This window comes from Camponotus vicinus, unplaced genomic scaffold (assembly GCF_025532165.1).
Source record: "Camponotus vicinus isolate PSW18456_S1 unplaced genomic scaffold, iyCamVici1.0 SCAF_5, whole genome shotgun sequence".
Lineage (NCBI taxonomy): Eukaryota > Metazoa > Arthropoda > Insecta > Hymenoptera > Formicidae > Camponotus > Camponotus vicinus.
This window is the reverse complement of record NW_028141977.1, coordinates 17,334,234-17,357,069: the sequence shown is the minus strand read 5'-3', so window position 1 is coordinate 17,357,069 and position 22,836 is coordinate 17,334,234. Positions and strand designations below refer to the sequence as shown.

The following is a 22,836-nucleotide window of genomic DNA, read 5'->3' as shown; positions in this document are numbered from 1 at the left end:
ATCCAATACAAGAACGCGAACGTATTAATAGTCTGCGTAATATATAAAAGGCTAGTGTTTACGCGTTTCTAAGAAATTACGTCTTGCACGGACATAGTATGTGTGAACGTTATCGTCATCGATAATTCTGGATAAATCATTGAATACTTAATTGATCCTTTCACATGCGCATATAATGGACTGTTGTCATTGTGTACAATCCATTTGCTGTCTAATTGTCTATGTCAAAATAGAAAAGTACGGTGACTTATTTTGATCTGTATATCATTTTAATTTGCATATGAAATATAATTAATCAAATATAATTAAAAGTAGACATCAGTTGTATTTAATGAAAATATTTAATTGACTATGTTAATAACTTAATTTGACTAATTTAATTTGAGTTTCGATATGTATTCGACGTCCATTTCTTTGTTCTTTTTAGTATTTTAACATATCTTTTTTTCTCAATATTATTAGTAATTAGAGGATATATTTTTTATTATTAGATGAAATTACTTCCGGATAAAAGGAATTTTAAAATCGTTTTAATTAAATGTTTATTAAAATAAAATGAACGAAACTATTATTGCTGCTTAATTTTATAATAATTGCTTCGCGAATATTTTTGCGAATATTGTGCTAATTTAGAAGAATATTTTTAAATGCAAAAAATATACTTTGATATACAAGACGCAAATTATCTTTCGTGGTAGATACCTACGATATCATTTTGAACATTCAATCGGTAATAAAGTTATGCTGAAAAATTCTCAGATATGTTTATAGATGGCGCTTTGAGAACGTTTTGAAACGACGCATTTTAAATTCAAATTAACCTCGCACAAATAAAAAAGCATGCACGTATAATATTGATTTAAATAGCATATTATTATCGAAAAATATATACCGCAAATGACCAAGTATTAAAATATATTCCTTTAAATTTTTTTATCAATCTTTAATTTCTATCCAAATATTGCAACATCAAAAATAGATTCACTCATTATGCTATTTATTTTATATCATGAAGTATCGATAGATGTTCATAATGCGATTTGTACCTTGAATTTGTCACTGGATATAAATAATCACAGTCACATGATTTCGTCGATCAGATAATATTAGACTAACATACATACAATAGTTTGCAAATTGCACTGCGTGGGAAAGCTCGAAGCTTCAAATTGTCAGAAACTTGTAAGCACAAAATCGCTTTATTGATCGGAACAAATTATGATGAAAATTGAAGCGTATGCTTTTCTATCTAGACTATTTTGTAAATTGCGCATGAAGTTGATTATGATATAAAATCGATACGTTATTGGAGCGAAAAATTCAATTCACGTATAAGTAAGTTGCTTAAATCAAATGTGCATTTCTATTATTACATTATATTACAGTCTTTTTTGAACATCATGACTTAATAGGCATGTTAATACATGTATATTACGTAATATACAGGCATACACAATGTGTGTATACATATGTATAATATTCAGTTGCACGCGATGTTTCCGGAAATCAGGTCCGCAGGAATATCAAATCAAGTTTGTACGCAGGAAGGAATATGTAAAGGGAGCAAAATAATTTTGTTCGCTTACTGTGAGATAAGAGAGAAAGAGACATTCGTTTTAAAGGAGAAATATTTATTATACGTATAAAAAGACTCAATTCAGATAACTATTTCAAGCTCTTTTTGAACGTTCTTTTCATTTAAAATATTTAAACAGTAAATACAAAAAATATATAATAGCGAATATATTCTAAAATTGTTCCCCAAAAAAATAAAAACAAAACACATATTATTATTATTTTACATGTTAATTAAGTTTCTTGTTTCTTGGCTTGCAAGTTTAAAACTTGTTTATTTAAAGCAATTACAGTAAATTAAAACGCTTCATGCATTTTGCAATGTTTTGAAACAATCGTTTTCGAACGAAAATATTTAATTTGAAATTGTATTTATAATTTCCTCCAAATTACATTTATTTGACAGGAATCTGACACACATGGTATTCGAACAAATACAAGAACAAATTCTTATTTTCGACAAGAAAAAGTGTTTAACGGCCCTGGAATTTCAACCCCGTGTCGAATGTTTATACTGGGTGTGCGGCGCAGACAGCGCGTCGCAGCGCGCATGCGCGGCTTCAGCTGGCGTCTCAGCCGGTCTGACGGTAGTCGATGTCGGAGCCTCGGGAAGGTGGGATCGTTTCGCGTGCTCGCCGCCCCTTCACACCCCGTCATCGTGTTCACTTGTCGCACGCGTACACGCATGTGAGGAACTGTTGTGCAGCTATTACAAGTGAGATTATCCACAAGTGGGAGCGACGATAAACAGCGAGCGTCAGTCCACAGGTGAGGTTAGTTCAATTACTTGGAGTAAGAAAATTCGGCGCGGATGACGACGCGATAGTATCGGTTCGTTCATTCTCTTTCTCTTTCTTTCTCTCTTTTTCCTTCTCTCTCTTTCTCTTTCGCTCTCGAGGGGAACGACATCGCGCGCGCTCGATGATATCGCTATCGCGAGCGTAGCCGGTGAACCGCCTGCCTTCCTCTCCTCTCCCTTGCGGTTGACCGAAATATCCAGGCTCGATAGCGCCTACGGGAACTCGCGACGAAATCTCGAGTGTGTCCGCCGTTACCTTATTAAGCGGCGTTAATATGCTTGAAAAGTCGTTTGTAGTCGAGAGTGACGGAATTGGATATCGGAGCAGAAGGGCAGATGACAAGTCGGAGACAATGACAGATTGATCGCCTTTGTAAGCAGGATATCTCTCTTTCTCTCTCTTCTCATTCTTCTCATTCAGTGAGAATGTGGCGTCGCTTATTGTTTCAGCTTATTTTCGACGTAATAATATCATGGTGTTTTTTTTTCTACCCTAATGATCCCAAAGCTTTTCCTTTCGGAGATTTCCTTCGTGTCAGGTGTCAGTTTATTTTTTTTATCGACGTGACGCTGATTCGATAAAAATCGAAAAGAGCGATCATGATCTCGACAAATCTATGTCAAAGAAATTTTATTCTTTATCTTTTCCTTTTTAGAGAAAAATCAAAAGTACGATCAAAAGTAATCTGACACAGAGAGGATCGATACATTCCAGGACACAAAGCGGAAGCGTTAAAGCGGGTCACATTCTTATCGGAACGATAAGAAAAATGCATTATAAAAATAATAATTGTTATTATTATATTAATCTTAATGGCTAGGAAAAAAAGTTGGCAAACGAATTCGGTCATTATTGGAAAAATCTTTTAAAAAGTAGAATTTAAAACGCTGACGTTTTATCCACTTTATGATAAATTCGATTTTGATTGAATGACTAAAATCTACTAGCCTGTTTGTAACATTAACTTAATTTTTCACGTCAAAAAATTCTTTCACTACATTCGTTATCAGTTATGTACAACGCAAACATTCCAGTTTATTCGATTTTATGCGAAAAAAAGGAAAGAAATATTTTTTACACAAATTTTTTTATTAAAAATTGTATGTAGATTCGAATCTGCGAAATCATGAATAATAATTATTTACAAACAATAATAAAACTCAGTTAATTTTATGCTTAAAAAAATCTTGCAAAATAAATTTAAAATTACATTTTATCATTAAAAAAGAGAATAAAGGAAAATTTAGAATTTACATATATGTAACAAAAAATGTACATACACAAAATCTTTAATTTACATACACTTCTCAGATACTTTATACGAGTACAACGATCACGATATGAGACATTAAAAATATTTAAAAAATATTACGTATCTATGAATCATAAGTATAATAAAATATTTTGATAGATTTAAACATTTTTATGTGTAGATTACATAAGTGTAGCAAAATATATTTGAGTTACTTGCACGTAAATCATATATAATATACGATTATGAATAAAATATAATATTTAATAAGATATATATATATTTTTTTTTTAAGATGTACAAGTATAGGCAATAAAAAAATGAATGCATCATCGAATAAAAGATTAAGCGACAGAAAAACTTCAACTTCCCATTGCAAACAATTTTATACCTTTCGGTGTGCTTATGATGTGCGTTTCATTAAATGCCGATCCATAAAATCCCGCGCAAATAATAGATTCCGTCGTAATCAAATATGACGGCATGCATTCCATCGTTAGATGAGAAGTGAAAACAAATAACAATGAAAAACGAATGCACAATTTACACTCGCTTTTCATCCAAAACACCGCAAGCTGTTATCGAAGCGCCTCCGTTTGTCAATTTAACCTCTAGTCTCACACACACATTTTTTTTGTTTGCTTTGTTCCTAATCATCTTATGGATAATAAAATCTTATCGCAATTTTAGGTATTTCAAAGAGCTTAAAAAAATCTACAAAAATTTATGTATTTTTCTCTCTTGACATTTATAGAAAATGATCACATATGATAAAAATTAAAAAATAAATTTTAAACATTAATTTGTTAATTAATATTCCAGCAGATATTCTATTGTTAAAATATTGATAAAATCAAAATGATCCATATGTGACCTTTAAGGGTTAATTTAAATGCAACGACGAGAAACGAAGAGAAAGAGAGGAAGTGGAAAGGGCGATAGGAACAATAGAGAAATACTGTTGTTAATTTGATATTTGTTTAATTCAACTTTCTACAGTATTGTGCACGTGTTAACGATATACGTATGTTGATACTTTTGTTATCAAAAAAACGTCACTGGCATTAATGAACAACAAAAGTTTTAATAACACACAATGATTCATTTATATATCTGTATTTTGTTTCAGACCAATCGTGTTAAATTTTTCAGTATTCATTCCACGATTCGTTGACGCAATTTTGATATCAATCTTTTTGTATTAAAAAGTTGCTGAAATGCCATCTTTTTGAAAATTTTATCTTAACTTTAAATATTACAAAAATATTAAAGAAATATGAATTAAATTTTTACAAAAGTATGTTTACATAAATGTAATAAAATTTATCTCAAATTATATATTTATTATCTGTTATAGTGTAAAATTCTTAATTTATATTTATCTTTAAGTTTCTATTTTAATTTTACTTTGCGAAAGTAAGTTTTCTATCTCTTATAACTATAAACTTATCAACAGAAAAATTTATCCTGAATTAGTCAGAGGCTATCAATGAAAGAAAACATATAAATTTATATATGTGCGAAATTTATAAATTATCTTTAATATGTTCCGAAATAATGGAAGAACCTAGAACACTAAGAGTCGCTAATGTTGCACGTTTCATTACGGATAATTTCTGTTTAAATAATTAAACCCTACAGACACACACACACGAATATTACTAATGACGATGCGAAATGTCGTTTTTAACGCTTCTGAATTTCTACTATAGCAAGATATCGATGCTGATAATGGCGTAATGTTTACGGATTATCGATAAAGATGACTCTGCAAGCTCGCGATCGCATTTTTCGATATTTTATCTTGTGTGTGTGTGTGTGTGTGTGTGTGCGTGTGTGTATTTTTAAGAAAACTCATAATTCATGTGTTACAATTCATTCTATGAATTTTCAAGAAAATTATGCCTATTGTGATTTAAGAATATTTTTTGTGAAATATTCAATTTTTAAGAAATATTAAAGAATTAAAGGATATATTGAGATCTTAAAGATGAATTTTTTACGTCTAGAAATGAACTAAATATAGTAAAGAATATTCTGTTTCAACTACATGTTATTATTCCTTAACCCAATTTTCATACAGAATATTATTATTGAATGTAATTAGCACATTTATATATCAAATTAAAGCTATTATTCGTTTTAGTATATGAAGCCTTAAAATAAATTATAATTAAAATATGATATCTCTCTTTTATTTTTCTGTAATATTTTTTTAAATATAATATTATAATATAATATTTTTAAATATAATTTATTGTTCTTGTATTCGTTTTATTTTTATTAAAAGCTTGAGAGATATTCCCGTAGTTAGAAAATATTTCAAATATACTTGTGTAATCGGATACTTTATAAAAGTTTTATCAAGATATTTATGCGCGCTATTTTTATTTATAGTAAAATATTTAAAAAATCTTTCTATTTCATCTTTCTTTCTATTCTGTCAAATTTAACTATAGTAAAGTAATATAGTATTGAATTTACACACACACACACATGTATGTAGTAAAATCGATTATTCATTCATCTTTTTTTATCATTAGTCGTGTATACGCAGGCATATAATATTTTAAAAATATTTCTAAGAGGATTAAAAAAAAATGACAGTCATCTGATTGCAATAAAACCGAAGACTCGAGGACATGACCTATTCCGAACGCACAGCAAGGATTATAAATGGAGTTTGCCGCTTCCTCCTTCCTTCCATCTCTCTTTCTCTTAATTAAACGTTGATCCTCGCACATTCTCCCGAGAGAAGCAGTTCCTTTTCTCTTTTCCGTTTCACAAACGGTAGAGCTCGCTTTTCAATTTCCCTCACAGCTGTTGCCCGTTGCAGCTGTGACAGTGTGTGCACGTATATGTTGTTACTATCTGCTAGGTATGTACCTGTGGCTTGACTCAGATCGATGAGATAACCTAGCTATCTATTTTCTTTTGCAGCGCCGAATCCGATAGTCGGACCTGACTGTTGCTGGACCGGAGAACGTTCATCCAGACGAACATCAAGCTGATACGATTTTGTCCGCTTTTGGATGTCTGACTTTGGATCATCAGATCTAAGACTGCTTTTCACTCCTTGTTGCCACCTACGTCGCGATTTCGCCGTCGACGATTTATCTTCCACGACTTCCGCCAAGATCGTAAATTCACCCGGAAGGGAAACGTTTGTCGGGAAATCCGGCGAGCTTTAATGATAATAGTGACCGTTATATCCGCCGAGGAGTTTATCGACGAAGAATCTAGACGCGCATTGGATCTGTCGTTTCTGACCGGAGTCTCTTCTTTGGGAATCCCTTAAATTACGAAGAATGGAGGAATCCTCTCAAATTATCGATTACGATTTTCCGTAAAGGATAATTTAACGCGTGTTTTTGGAGGCAGGTGAAGATTTATCCTCGGCAACGCTTTCATCAGCCGTGCGACAGGACGAATGCGCACGAAATCAAAGAGAGAGAATGCTCGGTTGGTTACCCTGGACATGGGATGATATCTCGCGTATCGACGACAATGGGACGGTAAATCGAGATCGGTAAACACAAAATGGATTGGGCACCTCGGATCAGGTAGCCAGGAACCGACAAAGACAGTCGTGCGGCCAACAATCAATCGTCAAGGGGAATCATTCTAATAAAACTTGTCTCCGTGAACATCCGCACTCTCTGATCGGATCCTCGCATTTCCGTATAAGACTGCCTCATATTCTCGGAAAATTGTTCTATTCCTTTCTCTTTCTTTCTTTTTCCTTCAGAGGAAAAGATTGACTCGACTCTTTCTTGTGATCTTTAAGACTGTTCTACATTATTTACTCCCGTTTGCATCACTTGTCATCGTTTATCACAGTAAAGACTGAAATTTAAGTTGGTCGGTTCATCGGTCAATTCGTGTAGTCGATCTTTGGTCTCTCTATCTATCCTTCTCACTCCTGGGAAAAATTATCAAAGTTCAAAAAAGTCACAAAAATCCGTTGCGGAGCTTTTTCGCATCTCACGCGCATTCGATCATTCTCATTTTGGAAGACTGATCAAAATACGAAGACTGATTTGCTATTGCCCCGCATTAATTTATCCCAACAATCGAGAAACAGAACAACAGATCACATATCTTTACGCATACATATCCTGCGGGATCTTCTCAATCCGATTAGTCGTCGAATCGTTCACGCGAGGTTGTCGGAGACTAAATATCGGACGTGCTTCGCGAAATAGATTATATGTGCTGTGATATATGGCATATATATACAGACACGAAAAGGATATGTACATGTGTATGTATAAGTGAGGAAGGTTCCGGATGTTGCCTAATGTACACGAAGGAAGTGGCGTATAGCGGAAGTCACTTGGTGAACGGCCGTATAAATTGGAACGCATCGATTTTCCCTCAAGATCAACGATGATGATGATGATGACGCGAATACCGGATAAGCCGTCGCAATAAAGTGATCGATCCGTGATACATTACGGATATTTAGTGACGTAAAGTGAGAGTCAGTGTTACTGCTGCATGAGGACGTAAGGGTACAGGATGGGTTGTGGACAGAGCAAGATCGGCAACATTTATCCGAAGAACAAGAAGAATAAAAACAACAGCGCGAAGAAGAACGGCGATTCCATCCGTGAGTAGATATTTTAAAATTTAAAATTAAAAAAAAAATTTATTTCTAATTGAATTTTTATATAGCAATAATTTACTTTAATTTAGTCTTTTTTATGGACAGAGTTACTGCTATTAACATTTCGTGAAATAATGGAATACTGTAAAATAGGATAATGATTTTCTTTTAATCACAATCTTAATATTTGGCATCAAACTAATTTCAAAATTTTCATTAATATGATAAATTTTTTTTGATAAATATGTCTTCCATCTATTTTTATTCAATTCTATACTTTTGCAATTTAACTAAGATTGATTAAGAGGAAATTATATTAGAAATTAAAATATATAAAATATATATGTAAAACTACAAGTTCTCTCAATGAAATCATACTCGATAATTCGGATTCATTATCGAACAGTGATTTATTCAATAGGGGGAATTTTAGTCTGAAAATAGAACGGCATTATGATTCAGAAGTTCATTAAAATTTCAACTCTTTGGAGTGCAACTCGAAACTCCTATATAATTCCGTTCATTGGAATATCTATCTAACGGAATCCTTTGAAGCGCGCTTTGTACTCCTACATTCGCTTTACTTTTACTTATACGGTACCATGTAACAAAAGATCATAGATATTCATTTTGCTCACTGATACAAAATTTTATTAATTCAAAAAGTTGCACAATGCAAAAAATTAATTATTACACATCTATACTAATATATACATATATGTACAAATGTATAGATTTATTTATTTTTTTTAATTAACATTTCCATGTGTTTAATATTTGAATTAATTGTTAACTTGTACAGAAATTTAAAAGATTCAAATTTCATTCTGTCTCGACATATTTGAATTTTTAATAATTCCCAGTTCTTTCACAGAACGATACATCTTTTAAGGAAAAATGTATTACATTCTTATCAAGTAATTTGTGCGGAATGTTAAAATTTAAAAATGACAAATAATATACATTATGACATATGTTTTCAACATGTGTTTGACTCAAACAGGTAATAAATTAAAAATGCCTGTCAAAAAAGCCGTTACATGATTATGATCGCGTTTTGCTTTACGCTTATCAATTTATCAATTATCATAATATCATTATCTCGAATATAAACACATAGGTATTGCATAATCTTCAAAAAAACTCAATTTGAACAGCATAAGTCATATGTGATAGCTTGATTGTAAATGAAGTGCCTCTCACATATCGATACACCAATCAGGCTAAATTCATTCGACGAGATCTAGATATAAATCAGCGTGCGTTTTAACTTATTGTACATGTTAGTATGGTTTTCTCGCAAGCGTGTCAACGTACACGTACGCACGCGTGTCCTCGATCGATTTCTAACGCGTTGACGTACTTGAGATAGATTAGGCTGCTTTAGGTCAAACCGAAAGGCAGGTCATTGGACATCAGATTGACACTTGGAGTAGATATAACAGTGATTAATTGCTTAATAATGAATGTCTCTCTCTCTCTCTCTCTCTCTTTCTCTCTCTCTTTCTCTATTGAAGCTATAATAATATAAAATAATTATATATTTAATATATAATTATTATATATTATTATATATATTATATATATTATTACATATTATTATATAATTATTATATATTATTTTATATATAAAATAATTATATATTTTTTTTCGAAGATAAAAATGTATGTTTTATTACAAAAAATTTTCAATCATCTTATAAATAGTTACATATAATTATAAATTTACTACTAGTCATAGTTCCATTTTATGTTAAATTGAGGACGTTTAAGTATTATATCTTCATATTGAAATATTGAATAAAGTAATATCTCTTTATTTACCGACAAAGTCGATGCATTTAATAATATCTCTTAAGTAATAATGCATTACCATACATGCACGTGATTTATTTTCGTTTCGCAGCACGTTTCTCCGTTTAATTCACATATGCTACTAAAAACAATATCATTCTTTAGGAATAATCGACTTTCACAGACTTTCTCATATACGTTTCTCGAAAGTCAATCATTATTTTTTTATTAACGATCAATCTTGTTCTAATCTTCTAATTTCTGTCTTTCTCAATAGTAGTCGAATAATTTTAAGATCTAAAAGAGATTCATGGTTGAAATAAATTACAAAAAGCGATGACGTTTGTAATAAATTTTTGATTATGGGAGTACGCAACGGCTATTTCCATTCGAAAAAAATTCTATTGCATTCGGAGATTAATATTTATGAGAGAAACGAATGATAATTTATTCTAAAAAAATCGATTTTTTTTAAAAGGTGGATATTTTCATCCAAGAGCAAAGAGAGCACATTCATATAGATGTAAAGATCATCCAATTTATTTTAGTTTTATGATATGCATTTTTTTCTCTCCATGTCAGATTCTGAGTTAACGGAAATTCTTAACGGAATTTCTTTAACGGAATTTCTTTATTCCTTACATTCGAACTGCGATGGATAACACTGGTATATATTGTCCACGTATTATCGCAGAAGGCAGAAATAACAGATTACGGACAGATAAGATCTGCATACAGATCTCGGTTCGTCGCAGTATATCGTCACGTGATATCAGTTAGGATATGACAAGTCGCGCATTGTCAGCACGTTTCGAGTCATGAAATAATCTGATGCCGTTTGCGGTAACTCGAGATAGTAACAATCACAGTGGCGGATTTAGGTGCAGATTTATAATGCTTGGTATAGGTCTTCTCCTCTTTAAGAATTTGCAAGTCAGAAAGTTATCTTTTATTTCATACAGGTATATATCTATATGCAAAGTCTCTATCGATAGATAATATTTTTTGGTCTATCTCTACATTTTATTTAATATAATATAAACATATCATTTAATTATTATTTAATTACCATGTATAATTATATAATTGTACGATTAAATAAATTTATTATATTTTTATTATATTAAATTATTATATGAAATTGTGAATAAATGTTATAAAAATATTTGTGAAAGAATGAAAAAATATAAGTTGCATATATTAGTTATATCTGTAAATTTGTAGTGATTGGTTTATCTTTGCTTAGAAGTCGAAAGAGACATACCAAGTTTTTCAATGGATAGACACACGCAATTTGAATCATAAAACGAGAAGTATTGAGGAAGCTTCGCTATTAATATGCAAATTTTTTATTTTTACTTTTTGCGATCGATAACACAGTATAAAATGTTTGCATCTTTTTTGTTATTCATGCAACGTGCATAACATTAAGCGGCAAAGTTTAGGCTTCAATAGGTACATCACTGATGATAACGCGAGGCGCGGAAAGACTTATCGCATGACGCGTAGAAATCTTTATTGCAGAAATGTGTTCTGCGTTTCTCTTTAAGCTCGATAAATTTGTTTGCGTAATTATTCGTTCGTTGTTTACGAAATTGCACAAAAACGATCGGCGCCGAGAAACACGCGGCGAGAAACACATCGAACCATTATTCAAAAGCGCGTCTTCTCAATGCAACCAGTTGCATTCACAAACACTTGTAGCGATACGACTACAAATAAGATTTTTCAAAACGTGTTCAAGAGAGATAATAGAACGACCAAGTTAATTAATAAAAAAAAATAAGCCAAGGGACATTGCATTTATCAAAATAATTAAAAGAAGATTAATAAAAAAAAGGAAACAATAATAACGGGTGAATAGAAAATTAAGAATATGATATTCGATAATTTCATATTATACAGCGAGCAACGAAATCAATAAAATTCATATAAAAATGTCAAAATTCTTAATAATTACTTACAACGATTTATAAATCTTGTTATATTATTTAAGGAAAAAAAGAACCTTTTAATCGGAATGTGCAGATCTGCAATAATACTTTGACGCATTTTGTATGTTAAAATCCTGCGTATGTAGAGCGTACGTGCACTGTATACATTCGAGATTTATCCGAGCAGATGAGGGCTAAACGTGCGTCCTTTAATCGCGTATCGAAACGTGACTACTTGTTTACCGGCTCCGCGAGCTAAATATACATAACGATAATATACTTATATTCGTGTATCTCTGAGAAATGTTTTCATTTATGTATATATTCTTCGAGAGTCTCTTTGGACCCATATTGCATGCGCGTTTTCTTATCTCTTATTTTTCTGAGGAAAGAAAGAGTGTATAAAAAAGAAAACGACGAAGATTAATAAACTCGTCCATTTATTTCTCACTTATTTCGAATCTCAATAAATATTTGTACGCGAATTTTATTAAAGTTTTTAGGTAGATAGCGCGCCTACAACCACTTACATGTATGACTATCTTCAGTCGTATCAGAAATGCTTATAACGATAAGCGTTGTTTTCATTAAAACGTTATGTTCGCTGTGCGTAGCAAGGAACTTGTTATGTTTGCAATGTTTATATATTTAGAAGACGAGGGAAAATGTAGTTGGCCAAAGTTATATAATATTAATTTCTTTCCGACATAATGTAATATAATAATTATATATAAACATTTTCAGAGAGAAAAACAGAAGCGACACTCTTACAAAAATATCATTAACACGTACATGTTTCATGCTCGTATAATTAATGATTGAAAAAGTTTCCTTTTCTATGTAAATAAAAAAATATCACAAGATATGTAAATGTTGTAAACAGCCGTTATCATCATACAACATTTCCTCTTTTTATCACCTCTTAGTTATTTTGACCGCGACTTTTCATCGAATAATTCATTCGATCGTTTCGTGATCTCTTTCCGACACGTTCGTTAATTTTTTCGCCGCTTAGAGGGGAGATTCGCGGGTCTGTCAACCCTTGGAAGGGACGTGCCACGGGGCACGTCCCTTCGTCCTTCGTTCTCGTCGCTCTTACGGCGCAGCGATACAATGGATGACGCATCCCTCGCTTCCTGAATAGGCGCGCTCGTGCCCTCTCCGGGTACCCCAGGCTCGCCGTCCCGAGTGGGTAAACAAGACGAGCCTCTCAAGGACCCGGGGCCGATATTATCGCGCTCGGTAGTAGAGCGCAGCCGGCTGAACGTTACAAGCCGTGTGTAACGCGCTCGTGGGCGCCGTATATAAAAGCGGCGTCCGCCCCGCCATCGACGTCTGTCTCGCGTGGTGATTTCAAGAGCGAGCATCGCAAGCGCGCGCGACACATTCTTCTCCCTCGCGTCATCGCGAAGAGAGCGACCTTTCCTCCGCGTCATCCGCGGCTGACAGCGCACCGGCTGACTGGCCGACGAGTCGTTGTTTACATGTATACGCGCGCGAGATTTATGATCGGGTGGAACAGTGAGAGCAACGTGTTGCGGAAACGTAGCCACGGTCCCAGGACGGTGCTTCCTCGGAGCGCGAGTTTCCCCGCCGGCGGTACATCGGATTTTCAGAACAAGCAGAGGGGCGCGAGGATGTGGCTGAAGGTGCTCAGGCAGAATATAACGCATCTGGCCCGCAGGGCGAAAGGTGAGAGACGTTGCACTCGCGTTCCTTTCTTTCGTCGCGTTGGGTAAAGATACGGCGCGGAAGCTCGCGCTCATTCGAGGTATAACTTTCAGCCTATATTTCATTTTTTTTTTTATCACTTTTATCAATTAAATATTTTTAAATATTTTTTCTTCTAATAATTTGGTACGTTCCAAGCCTGCAATATCGCAGATATGCACTCGTTACGTAAAAGTAGATAGCTTTATCTTGAAAAAAAATAGCGAGGCAAAATTGCGATTAATGACCGCTCGAATCGTTGAAATAGTCGCGAGTAAACATCGCCTCGCTATTTTTATCGACGCTCGTGCCGCGCCCAAAACTGCAAGTGTGCATCTGAAGCGAAAAGGCGCGTGGATGACAGAAGGAGAGGGAAAAGTGTTATTTGATCTGAGAACTTAAAAAAAAATATATTTAAATTACGTCGAAATAATAACAAGTCAACAATCTTTCTGCGACTTAACTCTCGCTGATCTTTAGCAACTTATAATGCATATGTGTTCCTCAAAAAATATGCATATATAGTATTTTTAAGATTTTTATATCTTTCAGCTTGAATTTCATTTTTACCAGCCATTGAAATATTTTTTCTTTTAATAATTTGGTACGTTCTAAGCCTGCTATGTCGCGGATATACACTCGTTACGTAAAAGTAGACAGCTTTATCTTGAAAAAAATAGCCGTGATTAAAAGGTTAAGGTTGTACACGCGCCTGGGGAGAGGGATGTTTCATCGGGAGAGAAGGCGCGAAATAAAGGCCGTTTTTTTTATCACGCTCGCCTTTGGTCGATAATCGAGCGAGCTATCTATCCGCCTCTTCGCTTTCGCTTCGAACCAACACGGAATTATTACTCTCTTTTAGAGAGCAATTTGTCGCCTCCCTTAGTGAATAGTTTAGCACGCAGTTTCGTACACAGCTTTTTAATTGTATTAAAGTATCCCGTTTTTTTTATCTTGACACGTTTTTGAATGAAATTTAAATCGTCACTTGTGTGCTCCCTTAAAAGCCCTCAGACTTGCTAATCACTTGTTATTTTTTTTTTGGTTATTTGTACCGTCACGTTACTGTTGGGTAAATACGTTCCATTATACGTTATTACAACAATTTGTTATTGTTGCATGTGCGAATGATTTTAAATTAACATTGCGGTGCCAAATAATTTACAAACTTATGAAGTGTCTTACGATCTATAGATTCTAATAAGTCAATATCTATCTTTCTTTTTCTCATTCTATCATGTGTTATAAGAAAAATGGACTAGTCTTTCGATACTCGAGGTATATTTGCCAGATGTCAGATGTTTTGAAATAAATATAAACTTTTTAACAAGTTTCGTTTTGTATAAGTGTGAAAAAAAACCATTTTGAATTACATAGTAAATCTCATATCGCATAAATCGAAGTATATAATGAAGCGATGCGTTTTCCTTGAAATCAAAATAAGCTGTTTTATTTCTTCCTCCACTTAACATTTGCCCTCTAACGTGAATTGCATTATATCTAATCTAAGGAAAAGGTGCGAATGATGTCCATATGAACTGTCTACACATGACGCATTTATTTCATTTAATTCTTAGAAAAAAAGGAAAAATATCATTTCGACGAATGCTACTTTGCAATAAACAATTGATTTATATCATATATTATGTTGCAAACATCAACTTCGTTCTCTGCCAAATTTTACGATATTGTTATTTAAACTAATGTACACGAATCACATGATTAGAAACTCACAAAATGCAAGGAAATATTTACTGGAATTTTGTAATCGTAAATTATACTCGTGAGAAATTATATCGATAAATTTAGCCGTATGACCTATTCTCGTACTTGCGTTATTCGTGCAAAGATACCTAGATACTTAGAAGTGGATCGAAGAAGGTGCTCGACCTCAGTCCAGGGGCGTCTTAAGATATTTAAGTGCTTGTGGGCTGGTAACAATGCGTATTCTACATATAATGAACAAATGAAAAAAATTACTAACGTTTGAAATAGTCTATAAATAAATGTAGATTCTCTCTCCCTCTCTCTTTTTCTCTCATTTTCATAATCATATATTTTAAAAGTCATTATATCCTTGGGTATTAAATGAAACTATTATGCAATTTTTTTTCACTTGCTCTAGAAAAGAAAATATTCCCGATAAAGCTTTCTCTTTTTAGCAAAATTATTAACGTCGTTCTATTGTATAACTAGGATCAATTGAGCCAATAATTTAGGAAGTTCAAAACACTAAAAGAGAGAAATTTACTGACTTGTGACGAAAATATTGACTATTTTAAAATTTGTATTCGAGTGATAGAAAATTGAAGGATAGTTTCGAACTTGAAAAAAGTATATCTCATTGAATTCTTCTACAATTGCGTAAGCTTAAAAAAAACCAGTTGCCCCTCGTGTCGGGATAATAAATAGCAAAGGAATAAATTGGCTGGCGCCTAATTCAAGAGCGTTCTCGCTTCTTGGAGAAAGGCATCTGTCATCGCGGCGATCGATAGTGAGTCACACACCCGCGCGTATCCGGTATTTTTACATCGACGGCAGTTTGTTAACCGTTGTGCAGCAATCACATGATCAGATATTACTTAGCACGATTATATGCTGCATGTGCGAACGCAGCTAAACTCGCCGATGGTGATCAACGAGCTGCTCAGATATTTCGCGAATTCGATTGCGACAGAATTCGCAAAGTTCCTTCGCTAGTTTTTCCACTGTGTAAGTGATGATATCTAAGACTCTCTCACGAATAGGGTTTTTTTCATCTACGGATTTTGTTTTAGCTAGAGTATATTTTTCAGGATTGGCCAGAAAAGCTAGAAAAGGGGATGAAAATAACCATGGTAAATTCCGGTTCTTATTGTCTTGGATTTTCCAATGGAACCCACTGGAATAAACTGACAGAAACTATAATAATACGTGATTCTAAAATATATAACTTTACACACAGATATATATTTTTTTTAATTAATAAATCATCTACTAATCATTATAGTTAAAAAAATAAAATCGTAATAATAAATTACCTTTCAATTCGAATTAATATGTGAAATTTTTAAAACAAAAATTTTACAGATATAAATATTGATTAAATTTTATATTAATTTATATAATTTAATAAGAGAAATTTAATAATTATCGGAATTGAAAATTATTATCAATATTGATCCGATCCGTGTTTATTTTCAACATCTTCTACAAAAAAATATTTGCTACATTGATTTCTTATCTATTACAGATTTTATTTTGAATAAATTAGAAAACTTTTTAATTGACTTAAATTAACTTTTAATTTAATTGAATATCAATAAAAAGTTTTCTATACTTATTTAACATTTTTAATAGAAAGAAAGCGAGTTTCTGCCGGTTCTTTTCTTCGAGAAATACCGGGTTTTTTACTGATATGGATTTCCAAAAAATATGGAATTTTACCAATCCTGATATTTTTCGATAGCGATTCTTTTTTTAATAGATATAAATACATTGAGTTACTCTGTATTTACATATTTATACATTTTTTATGTACTTATAATTTAACGTATAATTTAACGATTTACGCGCAACGCAATACAAACGCTTGCTTATACGCTTATTGATGCAATAAATTATACGTTATCTGCATTTTGTGCATTTTTTCGGGACACCCCGTATAGGGGCGACTTGTGCCCGAGGGGGGCACGCTTGCGCATCTTTCTAGGTCGCTTCTCCTCTTGCCCTAATAATGAAAATCCTTGACGTATCGGTCGCATCGAGCGCGCTTGCGCAGCGTTTGCTTTTTCGTCGCGCGGGTGCATTTACCCGAGTAAACTCGATCCGCTGCACCGGAGGGGCAGGTAGGACAGGTGGATAATTTGTTGTTCGACTTTGTTATGTAATTCCGTGATGAATATGCATGACGAGGCGCGGATGGTCACGCGATGGATATTATTTTAAGAATCGACCCGCGTCACATTTTAAGTTTGTCAACCTCTTCCTCTCGTCGTTGTTCCTCACGAACGTGTTTCTCCTCTCTTTCTCCTTCTCTCTATTTTTTACGCTCGCTTACAAAGTGTGTACGTGTTTCTCTAGCGCGCGAGACACTCGATGAAACGTGACGATAGTCACGAAGGCGAGTTTTCGTCAGAGCGACCTTGATACGGCGAAATACAAAAGCACGACGTAGTTATTTGGGCATACTGACGTATGGCAGGAAACGCCACGTCAAAATATGGCACGTGGATCAGAGAGATGAAACTAAAAGTCTGAGGATTATAAGAGAGATTATCGATTATTGCAACATTATTGGAACATAAAGAAACGCATTCATATCGATAGTGAGTATTATTAGAAGAATATTGTTGGAAAAAATGAATTGGCGCGTAAAAAAACTGACGGTGAGAAATTGAAAACGACGTAATTAACTGCGTCGTAAAAAATTCGCAAGCTTCTCCCTGACAATTTAAATGCTGCTGGTAATAGCAACTGAGAGTTTAATGCATCTAAACATGCATTAGCTCAACGTAATAATTAACCAAGCTTATTGCAGGCTCGTCGCTGAGATATTTATTCCTCGATACTTTGACATAATACGTAGTCATTAATTAAATAGTAATTTAGTTAGGGAAATATTAACAGGATTAATATATGTTATATGTGTGGGTGTGTGTTTTTATGAGGGATGAGATAAAAGTTGTACAATTTAATTAATGAAATATTATATTATGCAACTACGTCGAATTTTTATAAATTTAATTGTTAATATTACGTTACGTTACGTTACGTAAATTTTGCCGCAAATGTTAAAATTTAACATTGTGCATTTGACTGACGATAAAAGTATTAATATTATCGTTTTGTCGGATTCAAAAATTTTAAAGTTTAATGAATGATAAATTAAGTTTCACTTGGCTTTAACACAGCTCATACATATTATTATCAATGCAATTGTAATATACATATTCGAATACATTATAACAGATAAGAATATATTTTAATACATTAACGATAACAGATATCTCTCTACACATATTACAATTTTTTGTTGATGTAATGTCAAAGTTCTATGATGAATGTATTGATATATATTGAAAATTCTATCTTACATATTAATGTGTTATAAAAACGTAAATAGACTTTTACTATAGAATCGAGTTCAAAAAAAAATCAAGAGATCGATATAATTTTGCGTAATCACACACATATTTCTGAATTATTCATTCGATCAGTTATTATCGAGTCATTAACTTGCACTATTTAGCGATTGCAAACATTTGATCTCTTATTATTTGTAATTAAATCGAGTATATATCGTTTAAAAGTCGTTAAAAATTTCCTTTCTTCTTCGAGAAGTGGGTCATATCGTCGCGAATGATTAAATTTTCATATTCACTTTGGCATTGCCGGACATATAAATATTTCTAAATATATTTTCCACGCGCTATACATATATTATTGACATTCTTCGTCGAGTGGAATGCAGCCTCGACGATTCGAGCGTTCATCGCGACGTGACGGGAGTCACGGACAGCCGGTTTCCACGGCTCCTCGATGACTAACCAGCTGGGGAAAGTTGGAGCGGAGGAAAGGGGGATGGCGTTTTTTATGATTTTAATCCTTTCGCTGCCGATGACGAATATATGTCCGCCTCGAAGCACCAGAGTTCCTCCCCCCAAAATGAGAGTATTTCCGCCCGCGCGATTAAGATTAGATCAGCTGATATAAAATTAATAATTAATTTTTGTGAATTAAAATGAAGATTTGTAGAATTAAAATTCTTTTTTATTTTTATTTTTTTTTTACTTTTTTAAAAGGCTGAACGCTTTGCGCAATCAAATTCGTGAATCTCGAAATGTATTAGATTTATGTATTTAACTCTTGATCGTAACTGATCCATCTACTTCCTCTTTAAGATAACGTCTTCGTAATATGATACTATTCAGTTCTCAAATGTTCCTGATAGTGTCCTATAATGTTTGTTCCTGATAGTATCCTATTGCGATAATAAAAATGTGCGAATGCAAAATTGTTAGATGAGTCTTTATACTTTCTACTTTTCCAATCTTGCAAAATGCGCACGAAAATGCACTGCAATATATTCTGAAAGTCTTCCAGATAAAGGGAAAAATACGTAGAGGACTATTTATTATTTAAATAATATTAATAATCGTAAAAATTTTATGCTATTTTTTCGTTTTTTGGAGCAATTAAAATTATTCAGCGAGGAGAAATTGCGACGGACAGATGGAAATACGATATTCGTTTGACAAAAGTTCAGCGTATTGTAAAAAACATTTTATCTTTTCTAAAGGAATATCACGGCCAGTTTATGTAATGTTTATTATTCAACGAGCATACAAGACTATCTTAATACAAATAAATACCAAATAATGATATTATTAATCAATGTGATATCGTTTTCCCGAAGATTATCGATGTGCGAGTATGATAGACATGTTGTTTCTGAAAAAGATATTCATTCTATTTTTAAAACGTTTTGTATTTCGAAATATTTAAAATATAATTTAATAAATATTTAAAATATAATTTGAAAATATAATATCCAAACGTACAAAAATTATAAAATATAAAATATAAATTTTTAAAATATAAAAATTTTCGAACGGCGTATTAGGATTAATATAATTTTTTTTTCTTTCAGAGATTGCAGAAGATTAAATTATTGTTTATTTATTTTATAATCGATGTATATTTTATTTGTCACTTATTTTGATCGATATGCGCTGTGCATTTTTATGCAATTTTTTCGCGCTAAAAGTCTGGACAGTCTAGCGATAAATTATACTTCTCGACACGAGCAAAGATCGCATGAAACTTCGGCGCAAAAATAGCGTCGGGCGCAAAACACGTCGCTATTTGCGAAACTTGTTCTCGTCCTATCAAGCAATACGTCTCGAGATTCTGCTAATGCTCTTAGTCTATACTTTACAACTGTTCAAGTACAAACACAAAAATAGTCTATGCGAGAACGATGATTAATTGTCTATCGCAATCGTAGTGCAAGTTGTGTACAAAGAATACATCGTGACGCAAATAACGATGTAGATTTGAAAGATAAAATTTGAAATGTTGGTACCATAAACATATCTTATCGTTATAAAAATAGACGGAACCGCTTCTATTTACTTTCAATCGTAAAACTTTTGATAAAGTTTCAAACTGAAATTGTATTGAAATAAATTCATTGGACGCTACAAGAACGTTAATATTTTATGAAGAAATTCATCTCTCGTATAACTTCAACGGTTTTGTTTTTTGTCTGCTCTTAATGTTCATAATAAGCTAGAATTATCGTAATTGTTAATCCTCGTTAAAATTAAATTCGCTATAAAGTGGAGATAAACGCGTACATAATATTATGCAGAGATGCACACACATACACACGTGCATTTAATTATAAAAGTTATTGTGTTGCTTGTAAACCGTGTGTCATAATTTTTAAGACAGACACTTCGTGATGATTGGTGACGTTGCGTCGCTCGCAAACTTGTTCAAAACTTCTTAAACAGACATAGCTCGTCGAAAGAGCGCGTATTAACGCCCGGCAAGGACGTCGCATCCTTGGAGCCATCTGCGTCTTGTCGGAAAAATATCCCGAGTGACATAAAATATTTCGCATGTCGAATGTTTGATATTTTTTTGTCGCAAAAAAGAAAAAAATCAACTTTCTCTCGAGATTCCCTTTTTCGGCGCCGTCAATCGATGGTCGAAACTTGGAAACTCGTTTCGTCTAACTTTTATAATCGGGATTTCTTTTCTTTCTTTCTTTCTTCCAGCAAAGGTGAAAGTCAATTATTGCGTCTACGCTTTTTGGGATAAAAAAAAAGACCAAAAATATATTATATATTTATAGATTTTTAGTTTGCGTTCTTTTTTTTATTTATATTTTTAGCCTTATCGCAGAGAATAAACGTCGAAACTGATTGGTATCTACTTTAAATTATGGGAAATCTTGCAGACAACCGGTTTCACGCTAATATCAGTTATTCATTACGTGTAAACGAGTTGCACATTAATTGAATTTTTTTTTCCGAGAAAAGCTATGTCGGGAAAATCATTATCTATGTAATTATTATAAAATTGGTTTTTTTTTAAACAAACAAAATCTCTGTATTATTTTTCTTTTTCTCTCTCTTCTTGCGATCATTTTTATTTTGATATGTAATACATTTAGCAGAGCAATAAACAAACAAACGTCATAATTCGTGAACTAATGTCGGACGATTATCCGGTTGCGCTGCCAAAATTTTTTACGCTAGCTTGCGTTAAACAAACAAACAACTGTAGATACTTTAGTTGAGATAACTTCGCAGTTCGGATAAAAATATATCGAATGAGAGGGAAAGAAAAAACTATATTGAAAATTTGTATGGACAATCCAAGACGCAATTGACAGACGACGTTAGTGTCCATTTCCGGTAAAATTAGCGAGACGTGTCTGGCGTCTAAGGACAATTTTCTCTACCTATGTTAGTAGGTCAAGCGTTGCTCGAGCTCGAGCGTTAATTTTGCCGACACGTCGAGGGTACATTTGCGCATTTTCATCGACGAGAAGCTCTTTCATATCGCGAAGAATAGAAATTTCTCTCTTTATTCCTGCGCATCCTTGCGCGTTTCCTTTATCGCGCCTCGCCGTCTGGACTATTACGTTTACGATGAACGAGAAATCGTCCGTGGGCTTTAATGGAGGCCACAGGGATCGCATCGTGATCATCGTCGACGCGCGTTTTCTCTCATTTATTTTACTTACTCTCTAGACACACATACATATATATAGATGAACAACTATGGGGAGCTCGCTCTCATGGTACGCTATCAATCGTAGGTCGCCGCGGTATTGATTTCAGGGGAAAACGGGGGGGGGGGGGAGAAGAGGGGGTGCCCACCGACCGTAATTCGAGACTCTGCTGCCGTGGCTCCTCGTACCTGTTGGCGATAAGCCTCCTTTTTCTCTCTCCCTTTCTCTCGAGATATCGACGTGGTAAGAGTAGCACAGAAGAGGGAGAAAGCGCCTCCTCTTTCGCCGAAAAGCTCGATATTCCCGTCTCGGTGTCGCGCCGGAGTGAAACTCGCGTCTTCGATCCTTGCGCGAGGACTCCTACGCTCATCCGTCCGGCACAAATTTAAATGAGTTCCCTCGCGCAGGGTACGGTCATGCATTTTAATTCACGG

The 22,836-nt window shown here is 33.6% G+C and overlaps 1 protein-coding gene across 3 annotated transcripts in view; it reads left to right on the top strand.

Annotated features, from left to right (window-relative positions):
- Positions 1–2,159: 2,159 nt before the first annotated feature.
- Tow (target of wingless) overlaps positions 2,160–22,836 on the top strand; it is a 46,390-nt gene continuing 25,713 nt past the window's right edge. Inside the window, exons 1-2 of one of the 3 annotated variants that reach the window (XM_083099487.1) lie at positions 2,160–2,343; positions 6,568–8,239. In XM_083099487.1, coding sequence (XP_082955613.1) covers positions 8,149–8,239 — 91 coding nt within the window. In that variant the 5' untranslated portion in view covers positions 2,160–2,343; positions 6,568–8,148. Of the gene's footprint in view, positions 2,349–6,567; positions 8,240–13,243; positions 13,657–22,836 lie in introns of those variants that run through there. The other 2 variants (XM_083099488.1, XM_083099486.1) reach the window with 2 other exon arrangements.